The 24,602-nt window shown below is 38.1% G+C and overlaps 1 protein-coding gene across 6 annotated transcripts; it reads left to right on the forward strand.

The window, feature by feature from the left end:
- Window positions 1–10,311: 10,311 nt before the first annotated feature.
- On the forward strand, window positions 10,312–23,968 carry LOC137730814 (regulator of nonsense transcripts 1 homolog). 6 transcript variants are annotated; one of them, XM_068469794.2, is made up of 29 exons: window positions 10,312–11,254; window positions 13,548–13,799; window positions 13,900–14,070; window positions 14,223–14,273; window positions 14,387–14,479; window positions 14,604–14,699; window positions 14,792–14,842; window positions 14,929–15,047; window positions 15,415–15,523; window positions 15,769–15,891; window positions 15,967–16,038; window positions 16,672–16,743; window positions 16,842–16,908; window positions 16,984–17,126; window positions 17,211–17,282; window positions 17,383–17,511; window positions 18,718–18,873; window positions 19,022–19,135; window positions 19,220–19,318; window positions 19,397–19,474; window positions 19,692–19,826; window positions 20,298–20,372; window positions 20,516–20,633; window positions 21,134–21,507; window positions 21,618–21,680; window positions 21,768–21,839; window positions 22,617–22,748; window positions 22,821–22,919; window positions 23,186–23,968. In XM_068469794.2, exons 1-29 carry the CDS (start codon window positions 10,724–10,726, stop codon window positions 23,312–23,314), a joined length of 3,795 nt encoding a protein of 1,264 aa, XP_068325895.2. In that variant the 5' UTR covers window positions 10,312–10,723; the 3' UTR covers window positions 23,315–23,968. The 6 variants fall into 6 exon arrangements, with proteins under 6 accessions (XP_068325895.2, XP_068325896.2, XP_068325894.2 ...); XM_068469795.2 differs by having other exon boundaries at window positions 10,470–11,254; window positions 20,516–20,627; XM_068469793.2 differs by having other exon boundaries at window positions 10,496–11,254; window positions 21,131–21,507.
- The last annotated feature ends 634 nt before the right edge of the window (window positions 23,969–24,602 follow it).

Below are 24,602 nucleotides of genomic sequence, written 5' to 3' on the forward strand. Positions count from 1 at the left end.
ACGTAGTTTGCAACCAAAAAAAAAAGTTAGGTTAATTTGAAAGTTAAATAAATGAGTTCATCTTGAAAACTTGATCAGGTTACAAGATGAATTTGTAAATATTCATATAACTATAGACTAACTAATACCATATACTTCTATGGTGTACATGAAATGGTTAATTTCATTTTACGTCAAAAGTAAACAATGTCTGCACAAATTGGTTTAGAAGTACTAAATTTGACAGAATGAGAAACCAAATTTGAGAAAAAATTGCAGACTGCAAGTTTAAGAAGGGAAATTTTATGGGTTTTTTCATTAACACCCCACATAAACATATATTATTAAATCACTCATGTATATTAACATGAAATGATTATTTAGACTCAAAAAATTTAAAAGAAATTGAATACACAAATTATATACTAATATGAACCTTAACTCTAACTTGGTTGTCTAAATCCAAACCCTAAAATCTTAAAACCCCTAATTGACAAAAACCCCCCAATTGATAGAAACCCTAAAAAAAAATTACAAATTCGTAACCAGACATACTTCATTATGGATTTTGTAAGAACTACAACATTCTTTTTGTTATCAAAATCTATAACTACTCCAAAACAAATTTTCGATTTCTCAAAAAAAAAAAAATCCATTATAATATAAAAAAAAAATTTCTCTAAGTGGTAATCTTGGGAGTTGGCACTACTTTCTTTTAAGTTTTGTACAATAAAAAGAATTGAACCCATTATGATTTTGGAAAAAAAAATTCACGCATGTCCTATCATTCTTTTTTGGGTCAAAATTTTGTGAGATTGACTCTAAAAGAGTAACAGAGAGGGATACAAATTTTGAATTTGTGCTCTACCAGTAAAATAAACCAACAATCGAATGTCATGTAGTCGACCTCATAATTATCATTTGCATGTTCAGCGGGAGTCTTGAAATTTGGAGGTGTGGTGAGAATGAACAATGAGAGAATGTTGAAAGTATGTGAAGAATGTAGGGTGTATGTAGAAAGTTTGGGGTGTGAGGGTAGTACAGGAAAGTATGTGGAGTGTACTAAGATAAATTTTGATTGAAAAAGTAGATGTGGGGTGTATTCAACAATATGTGAATTGTTTCTTTTACCTTATAACATAATTATCATTAAGTACAAGGTAAAGTTAACATTAAACTAAAATTTATTAATAAACCCACCCCCAATAATCACACTCCACAATGCTTATCCTACATTCACCCTCCATCAAACTGGTTACGTGGCAAATGCAACCTCTGAATGCTTGGAAGATGTTGGCATATATTGTCTGGTAAACTACCACTTAAGTTGTTTAGGGTTAGAGCCAAAATAGTCAAAAGAGGACACGTTGAAGACAACCGGAATATGACCTGTTAAAAGAGCATTAGCCTGCACAAACAACCACTACACCTGATCTTTACTGCCAATCAAGTTTGGAATTTCTGAAAAATCAACAGATGTGTATATGTATTGGAAGGGTTCCTTTAAAGATTATTCAAGTTGTTGAACTAAAGCTAATCAACTTCAACCTGTGTAGATGAGACAATTATGGTGGCAAGGTACCACCAAAATTGTTGTTTTTGAATTCCAGCTCAACAAGAAATGACAGGTTGCCTAGTTGGGGATTTGAGAGTAAGAAAAGCAGCCTAGTTTGTGCTGAAGTTGACTTGTGCTGCTATTGAACTTGTTTTCAAGATAGGTATGTATATACAAGAGTATTGAACTAGTAGCAACTACATTTTCAATGAGGGAAAACGAGTTGTCGCTAATGTTGTGCGCTGTGAACCAAGAAATCATAAGAAATAGGAACTCAAGGGTAGTCTTTTAATCTATTGGGCAAATCAATCTTTAGCAGCAATTACATATTGTCAACCCGGTAAGTTTATAAGTGTATTGAATTTTACGTGGTTTTTAATGTTTTGAATGGGTGCAAAAATAAATTTACGTATTGAATTGGGTTGTGAGGGTGATTTAGGTAGTAAAGTTGGATTTCAAGAGATATCAATAGTTTAATTAAAAATAATATGGGTGTAAAGAGTAAGCTGGGTGTAGAAATAGGTTATATGGGTTCAAATGAAATTTCCCTTTAACGAATTAAGACCTGTTTAACAATTATTACAATCTTTAGTTTTTTAATTTATTAATAAATTAAAAACTTGGTTGTGTTACAGACCTAATTTAGTTAGGAATGTGATTATGTAAATATTTATAAGATTTTGTTGAATCATTTAGATAGTGTATTACTTGAACGCAAGGATTCTTTCTTCTTTACTAATATGAATAAAGGTACATTACGGTAAGAATTCTCTCCTCTCTTTTGTCGCTGCACTGCCATGTCGTATTGGAGTCTTTTAGATTCATGAAATTTTTCATCTTTCTCCATATGGTATGCCCCTTGTCCTTTTTCATTACAGGCTAGTAATGGAGGAGGACAAATGTGGAGTTGTCATGCAATGCTTTGCGGGTGAACTTCGGTTTTAGCTCATCGGAGCAGACTTAAATTGGTTGGAACTCTCAAGTTAACCGTTGACTTAATCATGACTGTGTGCATTCTGAACTCATAGGTCATTGCGGCACGTTGTACATTGTTTAATATGAATTCGAAGCGAAAATCTAAAGAATCCTGCAGAAAATTTCAACATGTGCTATGAGTGATAAAATGGCAATAACGCCTTCCATGTAACTTGAAATTGAGTTTCGGAAAATTCTACAAAAACCTACTTCTGTATCTTAGTGATGATATATGGTACCAACCCTAGTTTGCTCCAAGCAGGTACAGTTTAATCTAGGAAGTCAGTAGTGCTACTGCGATGTGCTGCTTGTATTGGTTTGTTGTTTAGCTACTTTGTGTGCTAGATTTGAGACCGTTCTTTCTTTTGGAAAATTCTGGAAGAATAAAAATGTGATACCTCGTCCTAAATTTGTTGTATTTTATATTATCGAATGTATGAAATTACCAAATTACACTTGAAGCATAAACGTTGACTTTCGTTGACCATCTCAACATAATGCATATTACTAATTTTCTTAGTTTATTCTTATCATACTCATTGCCATGAACGTGTAGGCACGAACGAATTCGAATTTGAAGTTATAACGAAGATTTTACATTACGAAACGTCAAATGTTTATTTGGATATTTTGTGTTTCATCTTTAGTGACCTTGTTTTGTGAACCACTAGAGCCCACATGTTCCCCCTTGTCCTCATGACCCTCTTCCCTCTATTATTTCTTAAATATCTCTCTCTACAAACTCTCTCCCTCACCTTTCAGCCCTCCCTTTTCTCTCTCAAAAACCAACCCTCCCCGAAGTCTCCACAAGCAACAACAACCTTGACTACACCACCACCTTCCCTTGTAGTCCCTATAAGTCCTTGAACCAGAAAAATAAAAGAAAAACCTTTCAAAAATTCACTCCCCGAGCTGCATTGTTGAAGGAACTTCTTCAGCGATATCTCGCCATTTCCAACAAAGGTTCGAAATTGGTCCCTATCATTGTTGATCGCGTTTAGGTTCACGATTAGTAAGTTTTTGCATGGCCTTGGTGGTGTAGGAACACAAAAAAGATCAAAAAAAGTCACTGTACGAATCTGAAAATTTCCAGGTAGTGGTCGTTTGGCCATCTTTCAGGCCAACTTCGGCCACCACTGAGTCCCCTCTTGGTATGAATCTCTTCTCCACATTCCTAACTACATTTTAGCTTTTGAATCACTCAATTTGGACTTGTATCAAGCTCGGAATGGGCTTTTGAAGTTGGGGGAAAAATCTAAGATTTTTCTAGGTTTGAAGGTCGGCACGTGGAGCACATGCGCCTTCTCTGGAGATACTGAGCTCCGCCGCCATCCACAGTGGCACCCGGGACTTTTTCGGTGACCAATCTCGGTGTATGGCCTTTCGGGCCACTATCCTGTGGCAGCGCGTGGGGGAACCCGAGGTCCCCCCTTTAGATTTTTCAATGTCCTGAATCCGTTTACAACATTCGTTTTCTTAAATTCAATCATTTTAGTAGAGTTTTATTAATTGGTCCCTTTATGTGCTTAGGTGCGTTTGTTAGTGACGTTTCCGTCCTCCCTAGTTCGAACGACTCTTCGGCGACGGAGTATCTGTGAGTGGACCCTTTCCAAAATGCATGATTTAATTAGTAGAAATGCATACATGAAAGGCATGATGTAATAACTGCATTTTATGAGACGTTTATGAGTTATCGGATTTATGCATTATGAAATATCATGCTTTATCGAATTTATGTTTACTGAGATATTTATGAATATGATTTATTGATATGATGTTTGAGCTATTGAGCTCCAATGAGATATATTTTCGAAAGTTTATGTTCATGATTTTCTATGCTTACTTAGTGGAAGATTTATATATGTCTTCGGGCGGGTGATGAAAGGCCTTCGGGCGAATGATACTTATATATGCCTTCGGGTGGGTGATGAAGGGCCTTCGGGCGAATGATACCACTACTAAGCACACTATATATGATATTGATAGGATTGAAAGCACACCACAAAGTAGCACACAAATGTCCTATTAATTTTCCTTATTAACAATAATATTTGTCAATTGTAGCATATGAAAATAAGGGTCTTTCCCGCAGAAGATTGTTTTATCTAACTACTTAAAATGTCACAAAAACTGGGTTGTTGTCCCTACTGACTAGCCACCGAAAAATAATTATTAGACCGACTTACACTTATCTAAAGTCTACGAAATTTTACATGCAGATACTAGACACACAGAGCTACACTCATACAAATTTTTGGGATTTTTGGAGTTGATTTGCTATTTAAATTAAATCGAACAAAAACAGATTTTAAGTAGTTCGCAAGTTAAGAGAAACGAGTTAGGGGAATTGCTATCCACCACCAAATAATCATGCAAACATGTTATGTTTCATTTAAATTCCTTCTATTTTCGGATGAAGATGCTGAAGTTGACTCAATGTTAGAACTCAACCTATTACTCTTTCTTATGTAGTATGTTAAGAGAATGGCATTTTCAACTTAACTTAGTCCCTAACATGCAATCTAGAATGGTGTGTTCATAGATTTAACAAGTAGAAATCATTAAGAATGAAAAGAGTTTGAGTCATCACAAGGCATCGTAAGTACTAGCGTTGTCTTACTTATCCTAGAAATTGATTCACATGTTAATCGCAATTAACAAGTACTACTCTAGAATATATGTAGGTCCTCATTCAACAAGGGCAGGCACACACACATTCATAGCATTAGAATCCTAGATATGCTTACTAAGTATGCATCCATAGAAAACACATAAAGAATTCATCAATGAGACAAGTAGTGAACCAATTTTCATCCATTCATAAAAGTAATTCAAACGAAATGTCATAACAAACTTGCAATCATATTCAGGGCTTCAAAACAGCCCCTAACTACTAAAAATTTAGTTACACAATTCTTAAGTTAAAACAAAAGATAGACATGAGTTTGAGAAAATAGAACCGAAAGAAATCGATTGAGGCTTTTCTTTTCCTTCCTTCCCCAACACTATTTTTAAACCAATTCTTGCTGCATCATTTTCTTCTCCTTAACTCCCCCACTAATAGCCATTTAGTGATGACAATAAGTGAGAGGAAATGGTGAAACAATTGTAACTCCTTGGGTAACCTTTATGCCAATTACTCCCTCTTAATCCTCATCTTTAATTCCATTTCCTCTGATATTTGAATAGGTGTCAGTTGGTTTGTTCTTGATTGCATCAATTTTGGCTGCTAGTTTTATTGGATTTATTGCTTTCAATGCTTTCTTGTCAGTTACAAACTGCTCAGCCTCTTAGGAACCTTTTGGTGTTAAAACGGCCATAACTTTTTCTAGAAAAATGATATTAACAATCTGCGAAATGCTCCTGAAAATAGACATCCGTAGCTTTCCAAGCATATAAGGCTCATTCTCTAATTCATTCTGAGCTGTCCGCAACTTTCTTCCAAAGTCAGCTGACCTGCACAGGCAGTTTTGACGAATTTGTTACTTAAAATTCCACTTGTGCTATTTTTCTTTTCTTTACTTGACAAATCCTACAAAACACAAAAACAAAGTAAATAGCTCAAAAATATAAGGAACTAACTAAGAAAAGACAAGTGAATTTGATGTAAAATTTATATAAATAATAGCTTATCAAATATATGTTTTACGAAGGTTTTATGGCATGCTAGGGTTTTTGGAAAACCTATTACTTATTATGCTGTATGAGTTTCCTAAAGCTGGGGGCTAGTACGTTGAAGAAAAACTGTTTTAGTATTACTTATATATAAACTTGGTCCACTCATGTTTTGTTTTGCATCCCCTCAGGACCTAGGAACGAGGCATACGACCCGAGCTACGAGGCATTCCCATATTAGTGAATTTGTGTCCTCTTTTCTGCGTAAGACACCTCTTGTAATAGCACTTTCTAATATTCCTTCCGCTTGTATTTCGAATTAGTAGTATGCTCTGAACATATCATGCGTTATCACTTTTAAATTGTTGGCAGTTGAATATTATATTTTATTAAGGTTTGTACTTGATTACTATGTTGCGTTGTTACGTGTGAAATTTATATGCATGTTTTACATGTTCTCAGCATGTGCATTCCTGAAACGTCACCCTCGGGTGTCAGCAGCACACGGCCATCTAGTTGTCATTCGGACTCCAGGATCAAGGCGCGTCAAAAAATATTGTAGCTCGACTTCTTATCTTTTCAGCCACATTTGGCATGATATGGGAAAAAATTAGGAAGGCTTTAAAATCTTCATTTTCCCATAGCTGTGCAGTTCTGACAGCTTCGACTGTCTTTATACGCAAGACAGGAAGAATTGGCTTTGTCGAAAATTCCAAAACTTTGGTACAACAATCTTGGGCATCTTAACTTCCGACTTCAGCTAGCCTTCTATCAAAATTCATCTAGGAAGTCAGTCTTTCATTGAAAACCATTCAAGTATGCAAAATAGGTTTTAGGCACAATTACATAGCTACCATAACTTTTGTGAGAGCACACACCCCAGTTGGAGTGTTGCTAGACTCAAACTGAGTTGTGAGTATACTTCAAATAAGAGGTCCACAAGTCAAACTTGCGATGAGGTGTTGGTCTACATGGGACCAAACCTGTCTTCCCTCCTTTGCATGGACGTGCTTCTCTTCGAGTCTTTTTTGTAATTCTTTGTCCTATAACATGATTGCCATGCTGCCTTCTAAACCCATGATGATTCATATTTAAGCTCGGAACTCGAGACTTAGTTCCGAAAACTTTTACGCCTTTTCTAGGGGTGACTTGCCTCTAAGTTACTTCTCCTCATGTTGAGATCATGCCATATTCATAAAAAACGTTGTGCCGTTGTTGGAATTACTGGCTTCCTCGAAATAGTGTTGGACTGAAAGGAAGAAGGGATGTGCAATTAACACATATCCCCTTAAAAAAAAAAAAAAGCAACAACAAATAGCTAGATCAAACTCTTTGTTTCCTGGTAAAGTGATTTAAACTTTTCCAAGTAATAAGATAATAGAAAAAGGTAAATAAAGGTATTCGAAATCCTCCATTTTTGTGTTCCTCTAGGCAAATCCAGGTCTTGCAATATAACTCTTCTTCACGTCATATGGTGTTGGGTTCGTGATTCGTCAATCCATCATGAAGTAACTGTGAACGTCGTCCTTTTTTTATCCCTCACATATAGGATTTTTACCATCAAATCAACTCCAATTTGGTCCAAAAATGTCTCTTTTTAAAGCTTAAGACGTCCTCAACAAATCCTCAGAATGAACCTTCCTCTAAATATGCCATCTTGACCTTCAAATTACCCAAAACGCCTAAAAGCATCAATCTAGAAAAGCTACACGCTGGGCCTTCTTTTCTTCTCCATGGTCAAATGGCTTGGAATTAAATTTTGAAATTTAGATACAATTATCTCAAAAGACTCACAAATCCACTCTAATTATAATTACTCCAAAATTCCTTCATTTGATCACTTTTTGCACTTTTTGCCCAAAGTAGATTTTCATGTCAATAGAGTGAGTTGAACAGGGGAATATGCATTTACTCTCAATGAAAGCACTTGTTGTTGAAACCAAATTTGTGCACATCCGCGGACGGAGGTGAAAACCAAATCAGAATAGCCCATGATCACCATCAAGCCCATGATCATTGTCAAAGGGAGAATGAGGTTAATTGGGGGTGTGGTCGAATTTGGAAAGGACTGCCTACATATCTCCAGGAAGGAGAATCAAACCACGGGTGTAGTTCTATGAAAGAATGGTGTTATCCATCCTTGATGAATAACCTATGGAAGGGTGTTGCGAGATGAGTTCTCCATGGACGTGTCTATGTGTAGACGGCGGCATAAGAGCCTTTGTTACATATAGAGAGAATAAGTGTGTTGTGGTTTTGTAGAGGGAAATATGTGAATGTAGGTGGATATCTATAGTAGTCTTATAATCTTATAGAGAACACAGTGATCATCCCTTGATAAATACCCAGGATAGTGTATTCATAGGGATCTTGTAGGGAGAGTAATCTTTATCAAATCAGGAAACTATCTAGGAGGAAATCTAGGATACGAACCCAATTTTACTAGAATCTTGATTATGTTGCCTAATCTCTAAGATATCCCAATTTGACTTTAATTAGGACTTCCTTACTTGAGAGACAAGTAATGTCATCAATGTGCTTAAGCCTAGTCCATTTGTCTATGGTTGTCTGACTTCGCTTGGTATTTTGACTTCATCTGACTGATACTAGTCCAATTTGACGAAGGCTAGACCGATCTGACTAAGACTAGTTTGATCTGACTAAGGCTGACTCAATATGACTAAGATGCCTATAAAAGTAACCTGTTTTGATCCATATCAGGCATCTCAACTTGTTTGCCTAATTATCACGTCCTACGGGCATTCCGGTCTTTCTTGCCACCTAAGGTGCCACATGCCTTAAGTCTAGAAAATCATGGTCCAACATCTATTTTCAAGTTTGCCACAGGGATTATAAAAGTGGAATTATAGCATAAACCTCATTAGCGTTTATTTGAGGTAAAATAGGGAACTATCACTTTCTCTTTTCTTCTAAGGAGGCCAACATTCTAGGGTTATTCTACTAGCATTCAATCATCTCCTAGATCATCCATCTCTTCTTCACACATCATCCTTAGTGTGCAGACTAAGAAGCTTTCAACTTTGGAAGCTTTCAAGATTCTATTCACCAAATCCTCAAGGAGCAAAGGAGCAAGCAAGGTGCAAAGAATCAAGGAGAAAGAAAATATCCAAGGAGTAAGGAGAGGACTCGAAAGCCCTCCACTTGGGTGACTACCTTGCTAACAAAAGAATGAGCTTCAAGGGTATGAAAGCTCAATCATTTTGCAAACAATCTTAATTTACCACTCCCTAGGTCTTGAATTTTATGGGACTTAGATTTGTTTTTGAGTTAATGTTTTCTTTAATTGTTAATATATATGCATATGTTTCTTACATAATCTTAATATGTCAATAGTTTTCTTCACCTGACAGTAATTATGCCACCTACGTAAGTCCAAGCGCTTAAGTCCTCCTTACAAAAAAGAGAGCACAAGCGGAAGTGAATTCTAATAAAGTACCAAATATCAACGTTGTAGGCTAAAGCAAAGAAACAAATAATCTCAAAATAAGAATACTAGAGATAAATGTGGTTCAGTGTAACGCCTACGGTCACGGGCGAAGCACGACAAGAAATTTCACTAAAAAAAAGAGATTACAAAATGGTGTTTAACTCTCACAACCTAAATCCCACAAATTACAAACCCTAAACTAGATGAGTAGAAAACCCAAAACCAACAGAGAAGATTCTCCTAACTTGTTCTCTCTCAAACTCACAAATTGACTTTTGCAAGTTTGTCACTCAAATAAACCACGCCAAATAACAAGCCTTAAGGCCCTATTTATGGTATAGGGCTTGTACAATGAGAACCCTAATAGGAAGTCAAATCCGAATCCTAATAGGCAAGGAATTCAAAACTTTATCCTAATCAAATAGGTAAATTATCAAAACTTTTCCACTAAACAAAGAATCCAAGTAAGAAGTGCGAAACTCAACCCATATACGACCCATAAACAAAACAGGAAATACGAGAGTATTTCGCTACTCATCTCTGATCGATCGCCCTGATGTCAGTACTCTTCAAACACTTCTTTGCTTTTGGCCGATTGTCACCGCTTCTAGATTCATATCCAACACTTTAATTTTGAGTTAATCACAACAATCGTGTGAGGCCATTGGATGTGGTGGCCCATGGGTGTGGTGTGAGGGGGAGTGCTACACAAAATGTGGCCCGTCAACGGGACAAAATCAGGAAGGTGAGATAGAAGGTGATTTTTGTCTCTTGACCCGTAGAAACACTCGATCCGATTTGGATACTGATGAATTTCTTCTCCAAGAGACTGCACCCAGTCACTGCCCAATCACAGTGGCGCGTCGCAAATATTGCAAAAACAGTTTTAACCTATATTTGGGTACTCGCCCAAAAACAGAACTAACAAAACCCCCTCACACGCACTCTCTCTCCCCTCTCCTCTCTCTCTCTCCCTCCCTCTCTCTCTCTCTCCCTCTACAACCATCACACCTCCCACACTCTCTCCTCTTCCGAAACATCTTTCTTCTCTCTTCGCATTCGTTTCTTGACCGAACCCTAACCCTAACCCCCTTTCACTCTCCTCATCTCTCTCCAAAACCCTCAACAAATTTCAATTCCACACCCCAACCATGGATTCACAGCCCAACAACCTCTTTGACACGGCGTCGCAGCCCGACACCGCCAATGACGCCTACACCTTCCTCGAATTCAACACCCAAGGCGAGGACTTTGACTACCCAGAGTTCCGCGACCCGATTCGGTCCCCTGTCGCCTGGCCCACCGCTTCAGATTCCTTATCGGAACCCGCGGACCGTGACCGTGGCGGGGGTGGAGTCGGATCGGACCACCAGTCTGATGCATCACCGGTTTCAGCTGCCCCGGGCAGCGCCACAAAGGCTAGGGCAGGTGGGTCGGGCAGTAACGCCGGGAATAATCAGGTGGTTGACGTCCTAACTGCTGGGATGAGTGTGCTTAACTTTGAGGACACTGGGGATGACGACAATTACGAGTTTGGAAAAGGGGATTTCACGGAACATGCGTGCCGGTACTGTGGCGTGTCGAACCCGGCGTGCGTTGTGAGGTGTAATGTGCCTTCGTGTCGAAAATGGTTCTGTAATTCTAGGGGGAATACGTCCGGCTCCCATATTGTGAATCACCTGGTAACTCACCTGGTTCGGAGTGCTATTGTTTCTGCCTGTTTATTTATATTTTGGGTTTTGCGATTATAATTTTCGGGTATGAATCCAATGGGAATTTGGGTAAGAAGTGGAAGGTACTAGTTTCAAAATGGATGCCATTGGAGGAAGTTTAGTAGTAAGAGGATGCAGAGCAATAAGTGTTTTTTGTTTTGAGAGACAAACTAGCTGATACGATGATGGGTATCACGTGTTGGCATTGCTTGTACAAAGATTGAACTTAATTTTAGGTACATTTAGAGCTGCAATATTATACCCCCATGATGTTTGGGTTTATTATCCCTGTTTCAAGATGTTTTTAGTTCTACATATTGGGAGTCGATGATGAATTTTGGTTTAAACATGGTATTGGATGACAAAAGTGCACCGAGAGATAGGAAGCAATCTGGGTAAGGAGAAAGTAGATTCTGATGATTTATCTTTGTCAATTTAGTCTCTGAACACATATAATCGGACCTTAGTGATGGGTCCAGCCAATTATTAATCATGGCACCTTATACTCATGGACTTTTTTTTTTTTTTTTTTTTTTGGAGTTGTAGTTTGGTTGCATGAATGATTTAACAACTTTTTGAGCTATTGAAGATTCATGTGGTTCATGTTGATGTTACAGTTAGGTTTGGCCACATATTTTAGAATATATAAATATATGAGTTGATATAAATAATTTTTTGTAATAACATACGCAGTAATGTGCTCTTATATATCTATGCAAATTTATAGAGATACTTATTTATTGACACGAAAATTTGGAAGTCTTCTACTTCCCACACCACTTATTATTAAACTTCCATTAATGAAATACACTTGACCAGAAATTTTGGATCAATATTCCTCTGATTTGTCTGGGTGGATGACATTGGATCTTACATACGAATGGAGTTAATGATTACATTGGTTTAATATGATTTAAGCAACCAGCATTATGCTTCAGATTTTGGTGTTTACAAGACTGCATGATTTGATTTCTGATACTTCTTTTCTGCCAATCATGTGGCTGTTCTTGAGTTGATAGTACTCTTATTATTACATTGTATGATAGAGCATTAGAGTATCATTCATATCCTCTTTCAGTTTATGTTAGCTCGAGTAGGATCATGGATGGGCTACAAATAATTTTTTAAAGTTAAAATCAATGTTTTAAAAAAAGAGCCTTGAGGAGCGCCTAGGCGGCCTTCAAGACGGGGCAGTGAGGAAAACTCCTCTGCCCAGTGGGATTAAGCTTAAACTTGCCTAGGCGTGGTCGAGGTAGGCATGTGAGGCGTAGCAGGGGCTTTTTTTGTTTCAAGGGTTAAGGTTTCTCACTTACAGTGAATAAACTTTTTATTTGATTGTTGATTATTCTTCTATAATGTTTGATTTTGACTCTATATGTTTGATTTCGACTCTAGATGTTTGATTTCGACTCTATATGTTTGACTTCGACTCTATTGTCCATTATATTATATATATTAATAATTTTAGGTCCCGTGAGGCTACGCCTCATGCCTCAAGGCTTTCGCCTAGGCAGGACTATTCATGAAAAGCCTTGGCGATATAATTGATGATGGCTTATTTGGGATTGCTTCTGTAGGAACTAGAAGTGCTTACACTAGAAACACATTGAAATTTCTATTAAATATCCAAGTGCCTCCTCTAAAAGCTGTTGAAAGTGCTTCCTGAAGAAGCATCTAGCAGGTGCTTCTTCAGAAAGCAATTCTATGATCCAGAAGCACTTCAAACAGTTTTTTCCAAACGCAATCAGAAACTGCATTTGGCTGTCAGCAAGTGCATTTATCCTGTCCAGAAGCAATCCCAATAGGCCCTAAATTACTTGGGCTTCAATTTCTTTGCTCTAGTGTAATGGGAACTTACCATAAACTGCCTCATTTGACTTCACTTCACATTGAGCAGACATAAATTTTTGTAAAAGTTGAACTGCTTCTTCCATTCATGTCTTTTGACTTTTTCAATCTTGAAAAATTAATCTTTGTTGATGCTTTGAACAGCCTTTTCACGGGCGAATTTTTAAGGTTATGCAACCACAAATAATCTGTTAAATATAAAGAAAGTACCAGCTGTTGGAGCCTCATATCATACATAACTTTTTTTCTTAATAGCATGCTGATTCTTGGGTGGTTGCATATGGTTGGTTCCCAAATGCAAGCTTGAAGATAAATCTTTCAATTGCTGTATACTATTAGCTGACATTATTAATAAGGGATAGACATTGCATTCTGATAACTCTGCCTAATTGGTCTGTTATGTTGGGTTTTGTAGGTCCGAGCCAAACACAAGGAAGTCTGTCTTCATAAAGATAGCCCATTGGGAGAAACAATCCTTGAATGCTACAACTGTGGATGTCGTAATGTATTCCTTCTGGGATTTATTTCAGCCAAGACAGAGAGTGTTGTTGTTCTTCTTTGTAGGGAACCCTGCTTAAGTGTTAATGCATTGAAGGATATGAACTGGGATCTGAGCCAGTGGTGTCCCCTGATAGATGATAGGTGTTTCTTGCAGTGGCTTGTTAAGGTTTGGTATTTCACTACTCTGTCATTAGGCTAATAGTTATTTTCATCTGAGGCAATTTATGGTTTTCTGTTTAGGAGTTTTAAGATGCTGTGCTTTGCAGGTCCCGTCTGAACAGGAGCAGCTAAGGGCGCGCCAAATCAGTGCTCAACAAATAAATAAAGTAGAAGAACTTTGGAAGAGCAATCCTGATGCTTCCCTTGAAGATCTCGAGAAGCCGGGTGTGGACGATGAACCCCAACCTGTGGACTTGAAGTATGAAGATGCTTACCAGGTGAATCTGTTTGAAATTCATTGTATATGCTTTGAAATTTTGAGAAGGCTGAAATCTTGTTCATTTTATAACATAGGAAGCCTTTGGAGAATTTGCATCTTCTAAATGGATGTTTTGCTGATAAGCTGATGTTTTTCTTGTTTCTGATGCAGTATCAAAATGTATTTGCACCACTTATTAAACTTGAAGCTGACTATGATAAAGTATGAAGACTAATCTCTGTTTTCCTTTTTCTTTTCAATTCAAAGATTTCTTATGATCCCTGTGGTACAGAACATGCAAGTTGTTAAGTTCTTATATCTTAATTTTGTTGTAGATGATGAAAGAATCTCAAAGCAAAGACAATGTCACAATTCGGTGGGATATTGGTCTTAACAAGAAGCGTATTGCTTATTTTGTGTTTACAAAGGTGACTATCTGCAAAAAATTTGTACACTTTTTTTTTGGTGAATTCTTTTAGTACCATATGCATGGTGTTCATTCTGTTCATATGTATGTATTTTGAACATTCAGTTTTTGTTTGGTTGCTGCAGGAAGACAATGAGTTGCGCCTTGTACCTGGTGATGAGTTGCGGCTTCGTTATTCTGGAGATGCAGCTCATCCAGCTTGGCAGTCAGTGGGACATGTTGTATGCCTTCTTCCCGAAGCATTAAGAGTATATATTGTATATGTGTTTTAGTTTTGTGGCACTTATTCTATAGTACTTATCTGCTGTTTCAGATCAAGTTAACTGCACAAGAAGAGGTTGCACTTGAACTTCGTGCCAGTCAGGTAGTTTTAGTATTAGTGCAGCTTATATATTGTTATCTAATTCATTAAACTTGGTTGTTACTAATGTGTATTCATGTTGTGTGCAGGGAGTTCCAGTGGATCTGAACCATGGCTTCAGTGTTGACTTTGTCTGGAAGAGTACAAGTTTTGATCGGATGCAGGGAGCTATGAAAGCTTTTGCAGTGGACGAGACAAGTGTTAGTGGGTAGGTTTGCAGTGTTTTTTTTTTTTTTCATCCTTTTCTTTTTCCGCATCTTCTTTGGCAGACTTTTAAGTTTTAGAAAGAACGGCCTTTTGTTTCCAAAAAAAAAAAAATTTGATGACATGCTTATCATATGTGACTTATAAGTGTTGATTCTACTTCTGTGTTATAATTCTTGTATAGCTAAATATTTTATGGAGATGACAAGCATAAATTGGTTTTTAGAGCAGATATTGCATTAGCTGTTTCAGTTTGTATTTTATTCAATGAAAGTATGTTACCTAAAATGAAAGGAAAATAAATCATGTCAGGCTGCAGCGATTTTAATGTTTTGCATTGAACTTAAGTGTTCTTTATACTATTTGTGCAGATATATTTATCATCATTTGTTAGGCCATGAAGTAGAGGTTCAAATGGTCCGTAATTCATTGCCTCGTCGTTTTGGTGCACCTGGTCTTCCGGAGCTCAATGCATCTCAAGTATGATATTTTGATTATACACTTATTGTTATCCTCTATGTTCATGATACATTGAAGAGATTTTTGTTGAAGAGCTCTGTACTTTGCTTTCTTTTCTGGCTTATCCTCTCTATTTCTAGATACTAGTTTTTCACATCAAATGCATCTCCATCCCAAGTATTTTGTAACAGCATTTTCTAGGTCCTTTTCAGGATCCTTTGTTGTAGTTGGTCTAATCTGAGTGTCTTACACTTTTGTATTGATAGGTTTTTGCTGTAAAGAGTGTCCTTCAGAAGCCTATAAGTTTGATCCAGGGTCCACCTGGCACAGGAAAAACTGTGACTTCTGCAGCAATTGTGTATCACATGGCTAAACAAGGCCAGGGACAGGTAAATAACTAACATTTGTTATTTCCTCTCCCTCTCTCTCGCCCCTGTTTTAATCACAATTTCTCTCTTTACCAGGTTTTGGTGTGTGCTCCTAGTAATGTGGCTGTTGACCAACTAGCTGAGAAGATAAGTGCAACTGGGTTGAAGGTAGAGGACTAGTGCTTGGCCTTTGCCTGCAATTATAAATTTATACCGACTCTAAATTGTGTCCCATTTGTTTTGTGGCTCTTTGAAAGAATATTTAAATATCCCTTTAGTTGTGTAAGCAATGTTGTGCAGATACATAAATGGATTCTGTTTCACTTATATTTTATTAGATTGCAGAGCTTCTTATTTACCTGGGTTAAATGATGGTTTTGTTGCTGGGCTGTTTAGTAGTTTCCTTTTCTCTGAATTTTAGATTGCTCCTTTATGATAGATCGGTTGTTCACTGTTCATGTTGTTGCTTTTTATATTAAGCTGAAATCTATATCCATCAAAGAAAAGTAATTCCAAGCAGCAAGAAATCAGAAAATGAGTACCTAAGCGTATTTATTTCCAACTTAGAATGACTCCCTCTCAAGTATCACTTGTTCTGCTTTGTAAAGCATAGCAGTGTGTAATCTGATTTCTATTTGTTTGAAACTAGTTGGTTTACAGTTTTGTGCTGTTTATGAGATTCAGGAATTAGCTCATTTTTGCATCAAACATTGCAAAAGTTTTTATCTATTATGTCTCTTTGGTAATAGTAGGTTTCTTATGAATTTGTCTGATTTTTGTTTCTTCCTTTTGGTATTTAAGGTTGTTAGACTTTGTGCAAAATCAAGGGAAGCTGTAAGTTCTCCTGTTGAGCATTTAACCCTTCATTACCAGGTTTGTATTGACTTGTTGCCTTAATTAATAATTTTTAATCTCAGGTTCGTATCTTCTCACTTATTTAACTGGATGCGTACCGACTCTGTTCATCTCAGGTTCGTCATCTTGACATGTCAGAAAAGAGTGAACTTCACAAGCTGCAACAATTGAAGGATGAGCAAGGTCACTTCGCTTTTCTGAAAACTTCTATGTATATTTGTCTCGACTTGATGCTCATTAGTTCCTGAAATTTTACAGGAGAATTGTCTAGTAATGATGAGAAAAAATATAAGGCACTGAAGCGGGCAACCGAGAGGGAGATTTCTCAAAGTGCTGATGTCATTTGTTGCACATGTGTTGGTGCTGGAGATCCTCGATTGGCCAATTTTAGGTTCCGTCAGGTTGGAATAAGTCTTAAATTAACAGTTAGTTACTATCTGTCACAACTTAAAAATAGCTTACACAAATCTATCCTCTGCTTGTAGGTACTTATTGATGAGTCGACTCAGGCTACAGAACCTGAATGCCTGATTCCTTTGGTTCTTGGGGCAAAGCAGGTACTTTGAGATCAAATATGTAGACGTTGCTAAATTTTGACTATGAGCTTGATTTTTAACAAGTTGTTGCCCGGAGTCTGATGAGAAATTTCCGTATTAGGTTGTTCTTGTTGGAGATCACTGCCAGCTTGGTCCAGTCATTATGTGCAAGAAAGCAGCTCGTGCTGGGCTTGCCCAGTCTCTCTTTGAACGCCTCGTTATACTTGGTGTGAAACCAATTAGATTGCAGGTAATTGGTCCAAAGTTTTCAGTCTGTGCATGGGTAGCTGCGCATAGTATCATTTTGCTAGTGTCCATTTACTTGCCCCTTTTTTTTACATTTATTTATTTGTTTATTTATTCTTTTATGTTGGATAATCAGAGATGAAATCTGAGTTTTGTTATTTGTATCAATGTATTAAAAGGCGGAGGTGTGGGCAAGGCGTTCCATGGATAGCCCCGCCTAAGCGGAGGCGTGAGTCGAAGCCTTACGGGACCTTAAATAATAGGGGACTGCTGAGAAAAACAGGGAAAACAGGGGACTCTTGGGGTTTTAAAAATAAAAGAAAAACAGACTTGGCCAAAATGACGTCGCTTTGGGCCACGTCATTTAAAAAATATTAAAGACTTGGCCAAAATGACATCGTTTTGGACCAAGTCTTTTAAAAAAAAAATCCATCCTCTTCTTCGTGGTCGTCTTCCTTGTGAAGATGCTGCACACCCTGCAACCCTAAACCCAGATGACAGCCTTCAACTTCGATTTACCCAGACAACTGAGCATTTGACTTTGATTTTGGGTTGCGGATGGATCTGGAAACGCCCGCCAACCGCCTTTAGGTGTGCCTCAGCCGCCTAGGCTCGCCTCGGTGAGTTTTTGCCCACTCCCACTGGGCAGAGGCGTTATCACTTGTGCCCTGCCTCCAAAGCTGCCTAGGCGCGCCCCTAAAACACTATTTTGTATACCCATTCATCAATAGATATGATATTGGTCTTTTCTTCTTAATGTTACAGCATGAACATTCAATTCAATATTAAGGTGTGCCAATGAAGTTGTTGCTTTACTTATCTCTATCTCTTTATTGGAAGCTTGTTGCAGTTCTCAATGTATTTGCCCTTAACTCATTGTTTATTGCTTTGGAGTTTAGGTACCTGTATTTATTTTTTTTCCTTCTTATCACATTTTTCCGTAACTTCTGTGAGCAAATAAACTTTATTGTGAATTAATTTGTTTGGATTATTCTCAACATTTAGCCTGTTTGGTTCTTTTTTATTTAATTTTAATTCTTTTCTGTCATCAGTCTTGTTTCTGATTCAAATATTAAGTTGCATAGTGTAGCTATCAGTGCATCATTAAGAGGTTTATGACACTTTCTGTGTTGTTGTATGTTGTTCAGAGTGAAATTGCTCTTGCTTGCATGTGTTGCAAGGCTAATATATTTTGTGTGATTAATTTTAGGTTCAATACCGAATGCATCCAGCCTTGTCAGAATTTCCATCTAACAGCTTCTACGAGGGCACACTTCAAAATGGAGTTACCATCAATGAAAGGCAATCATCGGGCATTGATTTTCCTTGGCCGGTTCCCAATCGTCCCATGTTCTTTTATGTACAGGTAACAATAAGTGCCAGTTGAATAGTATAAACCATCTAAAAGTTTGTTGCAAAGAGTTACGCTCTGTCTACTAGGTGCTTTTCTGTTGACATTTTTAGATCATATTATCTCCGAAGACTTGTTCTGGACTCATACAGCTGTGTTATAGATGGGGCAAGAGGAGATAAGTGCTAGTGGAACATCCTATCTGAACAGAACTGAGGCTGCTAACGTTGAAAAGATTGTCACAACATTCTTGAGGAGTGGCGTAGTTCCTAGTCAGGTGAACCTACAACATTCCTTATGAGTTTAGCATTTTATATCTGGATTCCATGTTTCATTAATTTAATAAAAATACACTTTGTAGATTGGAGTGATCACACCATATGAGGGACAGAGAGCTTATATTGTGAACTATATGTCGAGAAATGGTGCTCTCAGACAGCAACTTTATAAGGAAATTGAGGTAATATATTCATCACATGTAGAAGTCTTTGCTCTTGACCTATTTTGTCTATTTTGCTTCATTGTTATGTTATTACAGGTTGCCAGCGTAGATTCATTTCAAGGACGGGAAAAGGATTATATCATCCTTTCGTGTGTGAGGAGTAATGAGCATCAGGTGAGTTCATAAAACCACTTGTGTGAAGTATGCACATTTTTCTGTTATCAATATACATTTGAATTGTTTTGTTGCTATTTCCCCGCCGCGCGGGGGTTGTTGGGGGGGGGGGGGGGGGGGGAGGTGTGGGGTGAGGGGTGGGGGGGGGGGTGTGGGGGGTGGGGGGTGGGGTGGGGGGGTTTGGGGAGGATTCCTGTCTAATACACCCCTTTTTCAGGGCATCGGATTCCTTAATGATCCTCGCAGGCTCAATGTTGCTCTAACACGTGCTCGATATGGTATTGTCATTCTTGGAAACCCTAAAGTTCTTAGTAAGCAGCCACTGTGGAATAGCCTGTTGACTCATTACAAGGTATTAACTGTTCTCTGTAATTTTGATATTGTTGGTTTGTGTTGACCTGTGCCTTTTGTTTTTTATTCCAGCTAATAGAAAAAGACTTTTTAAGTTTTTCTCAAGTATTTTTTGTTATTTAACTTGACAATTTTTTCTGCTAGTATGTATTTTTCGTTCTCATCCTGTTTTTCTCAAGTCCTTTTAGATCCTTTGGTTCATTGTGTTTGTAGTGTGGCAGTATAGTGAGTCGCTCATTTGTAGTTTCCAAAAGAAAGAAGTCATATTGGGAATGATTGGTGGCAGCTGGCTAATACTTATACGGCTGGCAGCATATTTGTTACTGCTAATTAATGATGTTTTCCTCCTGTCTATTTTATTCACCTTTTCTTCTTTCTTTGATTGTCATGTGCCCATTAAAAATGATTGTGCTGTATGGGTTGATATACAGACTCTAGCATTCCATAGTACTGACATTTTATACACCATTAGGAACACGAGTGCTTGGTTGAGGGGCCACTAAATAACCTGAAGCAGAGTATGGTGCAATTTCCAAAGCCTAAAAAGGTATGTCACTAGCAGAGAAGGCAAAAATTAAGTATTCATGCTTTTTCTTTTGATGTACTCATATTTTTAATCTGTTGTGGGTTATGAAATCACCAATTTATGATGGATGTAAATTTGTTGTGTTTGCTCTTATGTTGACACAGATCTACAATGATCGTCGCCTATTCTATGGTGGTGGTCCTGGAGTTATCCCCAATGACAGTTTTGGGTCTGTTGCCTCAGCTGGCCAAAGTGCTGACAGAAGAAGTAATCGGGGTAGGGGTATGTTAGTACTAGTCTCTTTCCCTTTTTACCTTCTTTCTCCAGGAATTGTAGGATGAAGTGCACTGTTTGTTTTCACCATGCTTTCCATTTTACTCTGATGGTGTTCTTGTTATCTTTGTTTTGATATTTTTACTTTTCCTATTCCACCAAATACAAAAGTAGTAGGGATGAAAAAGGGAAGCAATCTATATGAAAAATTGAAGCCAATACTTTTAACGTAATGGTTATTGATATGTTAGTGTTTAGTATATAAACTTGGGTTCATTTGATATGGTGAATAATTCAAATAAACGGTTTCACATGTGTTGAAATGTTAAATTTTTTTCCTTTAGAAGTTAAAAGTAATTAATCTCACATAGACAAGGAAATAGATAAAATAATTAACCCCCGAGTTCTAAGTTTTAATCCAATAAATAAGTAGAAAACCTTAACTGGTCTCATATGCCTAAAATAATGATTTGTCTTTCATCCTTATAAATTGTTTATGCCAAAAGCAGGTTCTTACCTACCTCCTGGCCCACCCAATGGTACCCATAAGCCTGGTGTACATCCGGCTGGATATCCATTACCTCAGGCACCTCTTTCGCCATTTCATGGAGGACCCCTTTCTCAACCGTATGCTATTCCAACTCGTGGAGCTGTGCATGGACCAGTTGGAGCTGTTCCTCATGTCCCTCAACCTGGAAGTCGTGGTTTTGGGGCAGGACGTGGGAATGCCGGTGCTCCAATTGGCGGTCATCTTCCGCACCAGCAAGGCACACAACAAAATGTTGGGAATATGGGGTCTACCTTCAACATTCCTTCTCTTAAAAATCCAAATAGCCAACCATCTGTTGGTGGCCCCTTATCTCAACATGGATTTGTCAATAATGTTTGTACCGGCCCTTTTTATCCTTCTGTTTTTCTCATGTACCAATTCTCCCCTAGATCTTGTTCCCTCATCCGCCTGATGCATGTACTCTTCTTTGTTGTATGCAACAGATGCCAGTTCAAGGCCCAAGCCAAACGTTTCGTGATGGATTTTCCATGGCGGGCATGTCTCAGGTCTCTCTCGTACTAAACATGATGTTCGTAGTAACTTGTCATGTTGATATTCATTTTTTTATTTTATCTTTGATTTTATGTTGCCAGGAATGTTTGGGTGATGACTTTAAAAGTCAGGGATCACATGTTCCTTATAATGTTGCTGACTTCTCCACTCAGGTACGAAGTTGCGGTGCTTTTTCTTTTGTTGTATTTTTAGTGTATGCTGGGCCATACATTATTTGTTTGTTTCTGCAGTGTATTTCTGGATTTAATTTTTGGGTAAAATATAGTTTTGTTCACTGTGTATTGACTCAAAATCACTTTTGGTCCTGTGGTTTTAAATGTATCAATATAGTCACTGTATTTCAATTTTTGTTAGCAATTTTATCACAATCCAAAGTGGATAAACCCGAGAAGTGTAAGTAGTTTTAGGAGGCCTATAGCGCGGTCTTTCAATCCCTTAGCAACATTTTCTTGAAAACAGACAGATTGTTTTCCAAAATGAAAATCTGGATTCTAACTTGTTAATTACCGCAGTTTCAAAATTGTTTTTAAATTCCTTGCAAAACCAAACACACTGACCGAAAATGACATCGAGGCAAAGTATAGTGACCAAATATGCATTTTTAGCCTGTGTTTTTGGGCTATGCCTTAAGTGGTTTGTTTAAGGATGTTATACAATGTTTTTCATTAATTACCTTTTTTGTTTACATTTTCGATGAATTAATTTCACATGGAAGAAGAGTTCCTACATCATGCAAAAGAAAAATTGAAAGGAAAAGGTTATTTATAGAAAGAGGATTTTCCCTCATCCTTTTTGTGTCTGCGCTATTTACTTTCCTAATGTACCCATAGTCTATGTTATGTAATTTAAGAACCTCTATTACTTGCAATTCCAGAATTAGTCATGTATTCGAAAAATTAAAACTGACATGATGCTAGCATGCTTGACAGGCTTCTCAAAGTGGATATGCTGTTGATTATGTTACTCAAGGAGCACAAGGTGGGTTTCCAGGGAACTTTCTGAACCAGAACTCTCAAGCTGGATATTCTCGATTTGGTAGTGGGAATGACTTCATGTCTCAGGTTTGCTAGTTTCCCTTTGTTGTCGTTAAATTTTTACTGTGCTTTGGGCAATTCTCAATTGCTTTCTTACAGGACTACATGCCTCATGGATCACAAGGCCTATTTACTCAGGTGGGCTTTAATGACCCATCACAGGATGGAGTTGCAAATGCCAATCAACTTCAGTCTCAGGTTTCATTTTATACCAATGCTATTTAATAGATTGTGACGGGAAAATAAGGAAATGGGAAGTAGAAACATTTGGCTGTTCTGTAATTAGGAAGTCCTTTCACATTGCTCTTCAACAGAGTTTAGTGGGTTGGTATATGACGAAAATGCGTACTGCATTCTGCCTCTGTTCTTCTTCAAGTCATATTGAGTCATATTGAGTCATATTTTGGCTTGGTGGTGGCTATCCTCGCCAGTGCTAATAGCTGATAGGTTCGACATATTTGCAGGGCTTTATGAACTCACTGTACTCTCAGCCTTTTGCCCATTACAACACACAGCCAATGAACTTGCAGGCCCCACAACAACAGCAGCAGGGCCAGACCTCCCAAAATCAGAAAATCCACTACAATGGTTAAGAGACAGTAGGGAATAATGGCTGTGATGGGTTATAGTATTTGCATTCAGCAACTTGGTTTGTGCTCTCTTGTGTGCCCAAATACAACTACCCTAAAATGCAGAAGATTTGTTGGTTGCGATCAGTGTCGCTATCTCCAGAACCTGTAGTTGAGGTGTTCTGGGTTTTGAGAATACTATCAAATAGAGTGGGCAAATGAGCATATGGGGTCTGAGCAAACAAGAGCGGCACATCCGCTGCTGAGAAAGAAAAGGATAACCCCAATATTACCTGCTTGAAGTTTTGTATTGTTCCGAAGAAAGGTAAGAAAAAGATGGTTAAGTGAAATGAGAGCATTACATGGCATGGTTTTTGGCGAAATGGTTCTGGCACCAGAAGAGACAGAGCGAGCTATATATGCTGACTGACAGGGGAATGACCCCATTTATTCATATACAGAAGCAGTTTTACCACCAAAAAATTGTACAGCATGCTGGGGTAAGTCGCCTAACCCTTTCAGCTCCTGGCATGTAGTTATACTCTACATTATAATTTTGCATCGACGATGATGAAATCTTTAGCAAGTGTTTATTCAGTGCTTGTATTGCTTGGCATTGAACCCTTTACCCCGGTCAGGTGGTATATAAAAAGGCTAATGATTGGTTTGTTTCTGTTATCCGGCTTCGTTTCCCCTCGATTCCCTTTTACCTTTTCCTATTTTGTTGACAAGTCTCTGAAAAAACCAAGGAAAAGTATAACCACTTGACGCAAAACTAGCAAGATCCGCAGCATCCGCCCCTTCTTGTTACTATTAAAGAAAACAATCGTCTAAGCTCTCCATGATTTGACTCGGGAACTCAACAAGCTCAAAACCTATGTACCAATTCACTGGCGGTCCACGGCCTGACATCCGTCGCCGCCCAAACCGTAGTACATCTGCGGCCCACACTCTTCAACGTCTTTTGCCAACCCACCCATCTCATCCGGGTTATAGAACACGTACGTTGGACATCAAATTACTCGTCCAATCCCAACACAGTTCCCTCACCTCGACTCGATCCCCGAGTCCGTTGGCCCCCGCATTCCTCAATAGCCCTGGGAAGGAGTGGCCCAATATTCATGAGAACGACTTAGGCTCGCTCCAAGCCAAGCTGCTGTCAATCCGGGGAGTCCTGTACCTGCACTGAGCTCGAGTACCGACTTGTCCTGGAAGTGCAATTGGAAGTGGAAGATGGCTGGGCCTTGAGTGGCCATCCAATTGGGTAGGACCAGGTACGAGGTCCAAACCCATGAGCCGGTGAGAGCTCGGC

The sequence above is a fragment of the Pyrus communis genome, chromosome 16, assembly GCF_041283825.1.
Source record: "Pyrus communis isolate YQ-2024b chromosome 16, ASM4128382v1, whole genome shotgun sequence".
Taxonomy (NCBI): Eukaryota; Viridiplantae; Streptophyta; class Magnoliopsida; order Rosales; family Rosaceae; genus Pyrus; species Pyrus communis.

Excerpts from the sequence above, each read along its gene's own strand:
- LOC137730814 (XM_068469793.2), top strand. The coding sequence starts at position 10,724 with ATGGATTCACAGCCCAACAACCTCTTTGACACGGCGTCGCAGCCCGAC. Across the intron at positions 16,744-16,841 it reads ATTTAACCCTTCATTACCAG|GTTCGTCATCTTGACATGTC; the intron begins GTTTGTATTGAC and ends TGTTCATCTCAG. Across the intron at positions 18,874-19,021 it reads CCATGTTCTTTTATGTACAG|ATGGGGCAAGAGGAGATAAG; the intron begins GTAACAATAAGT and ends GCTGTGTTATAG.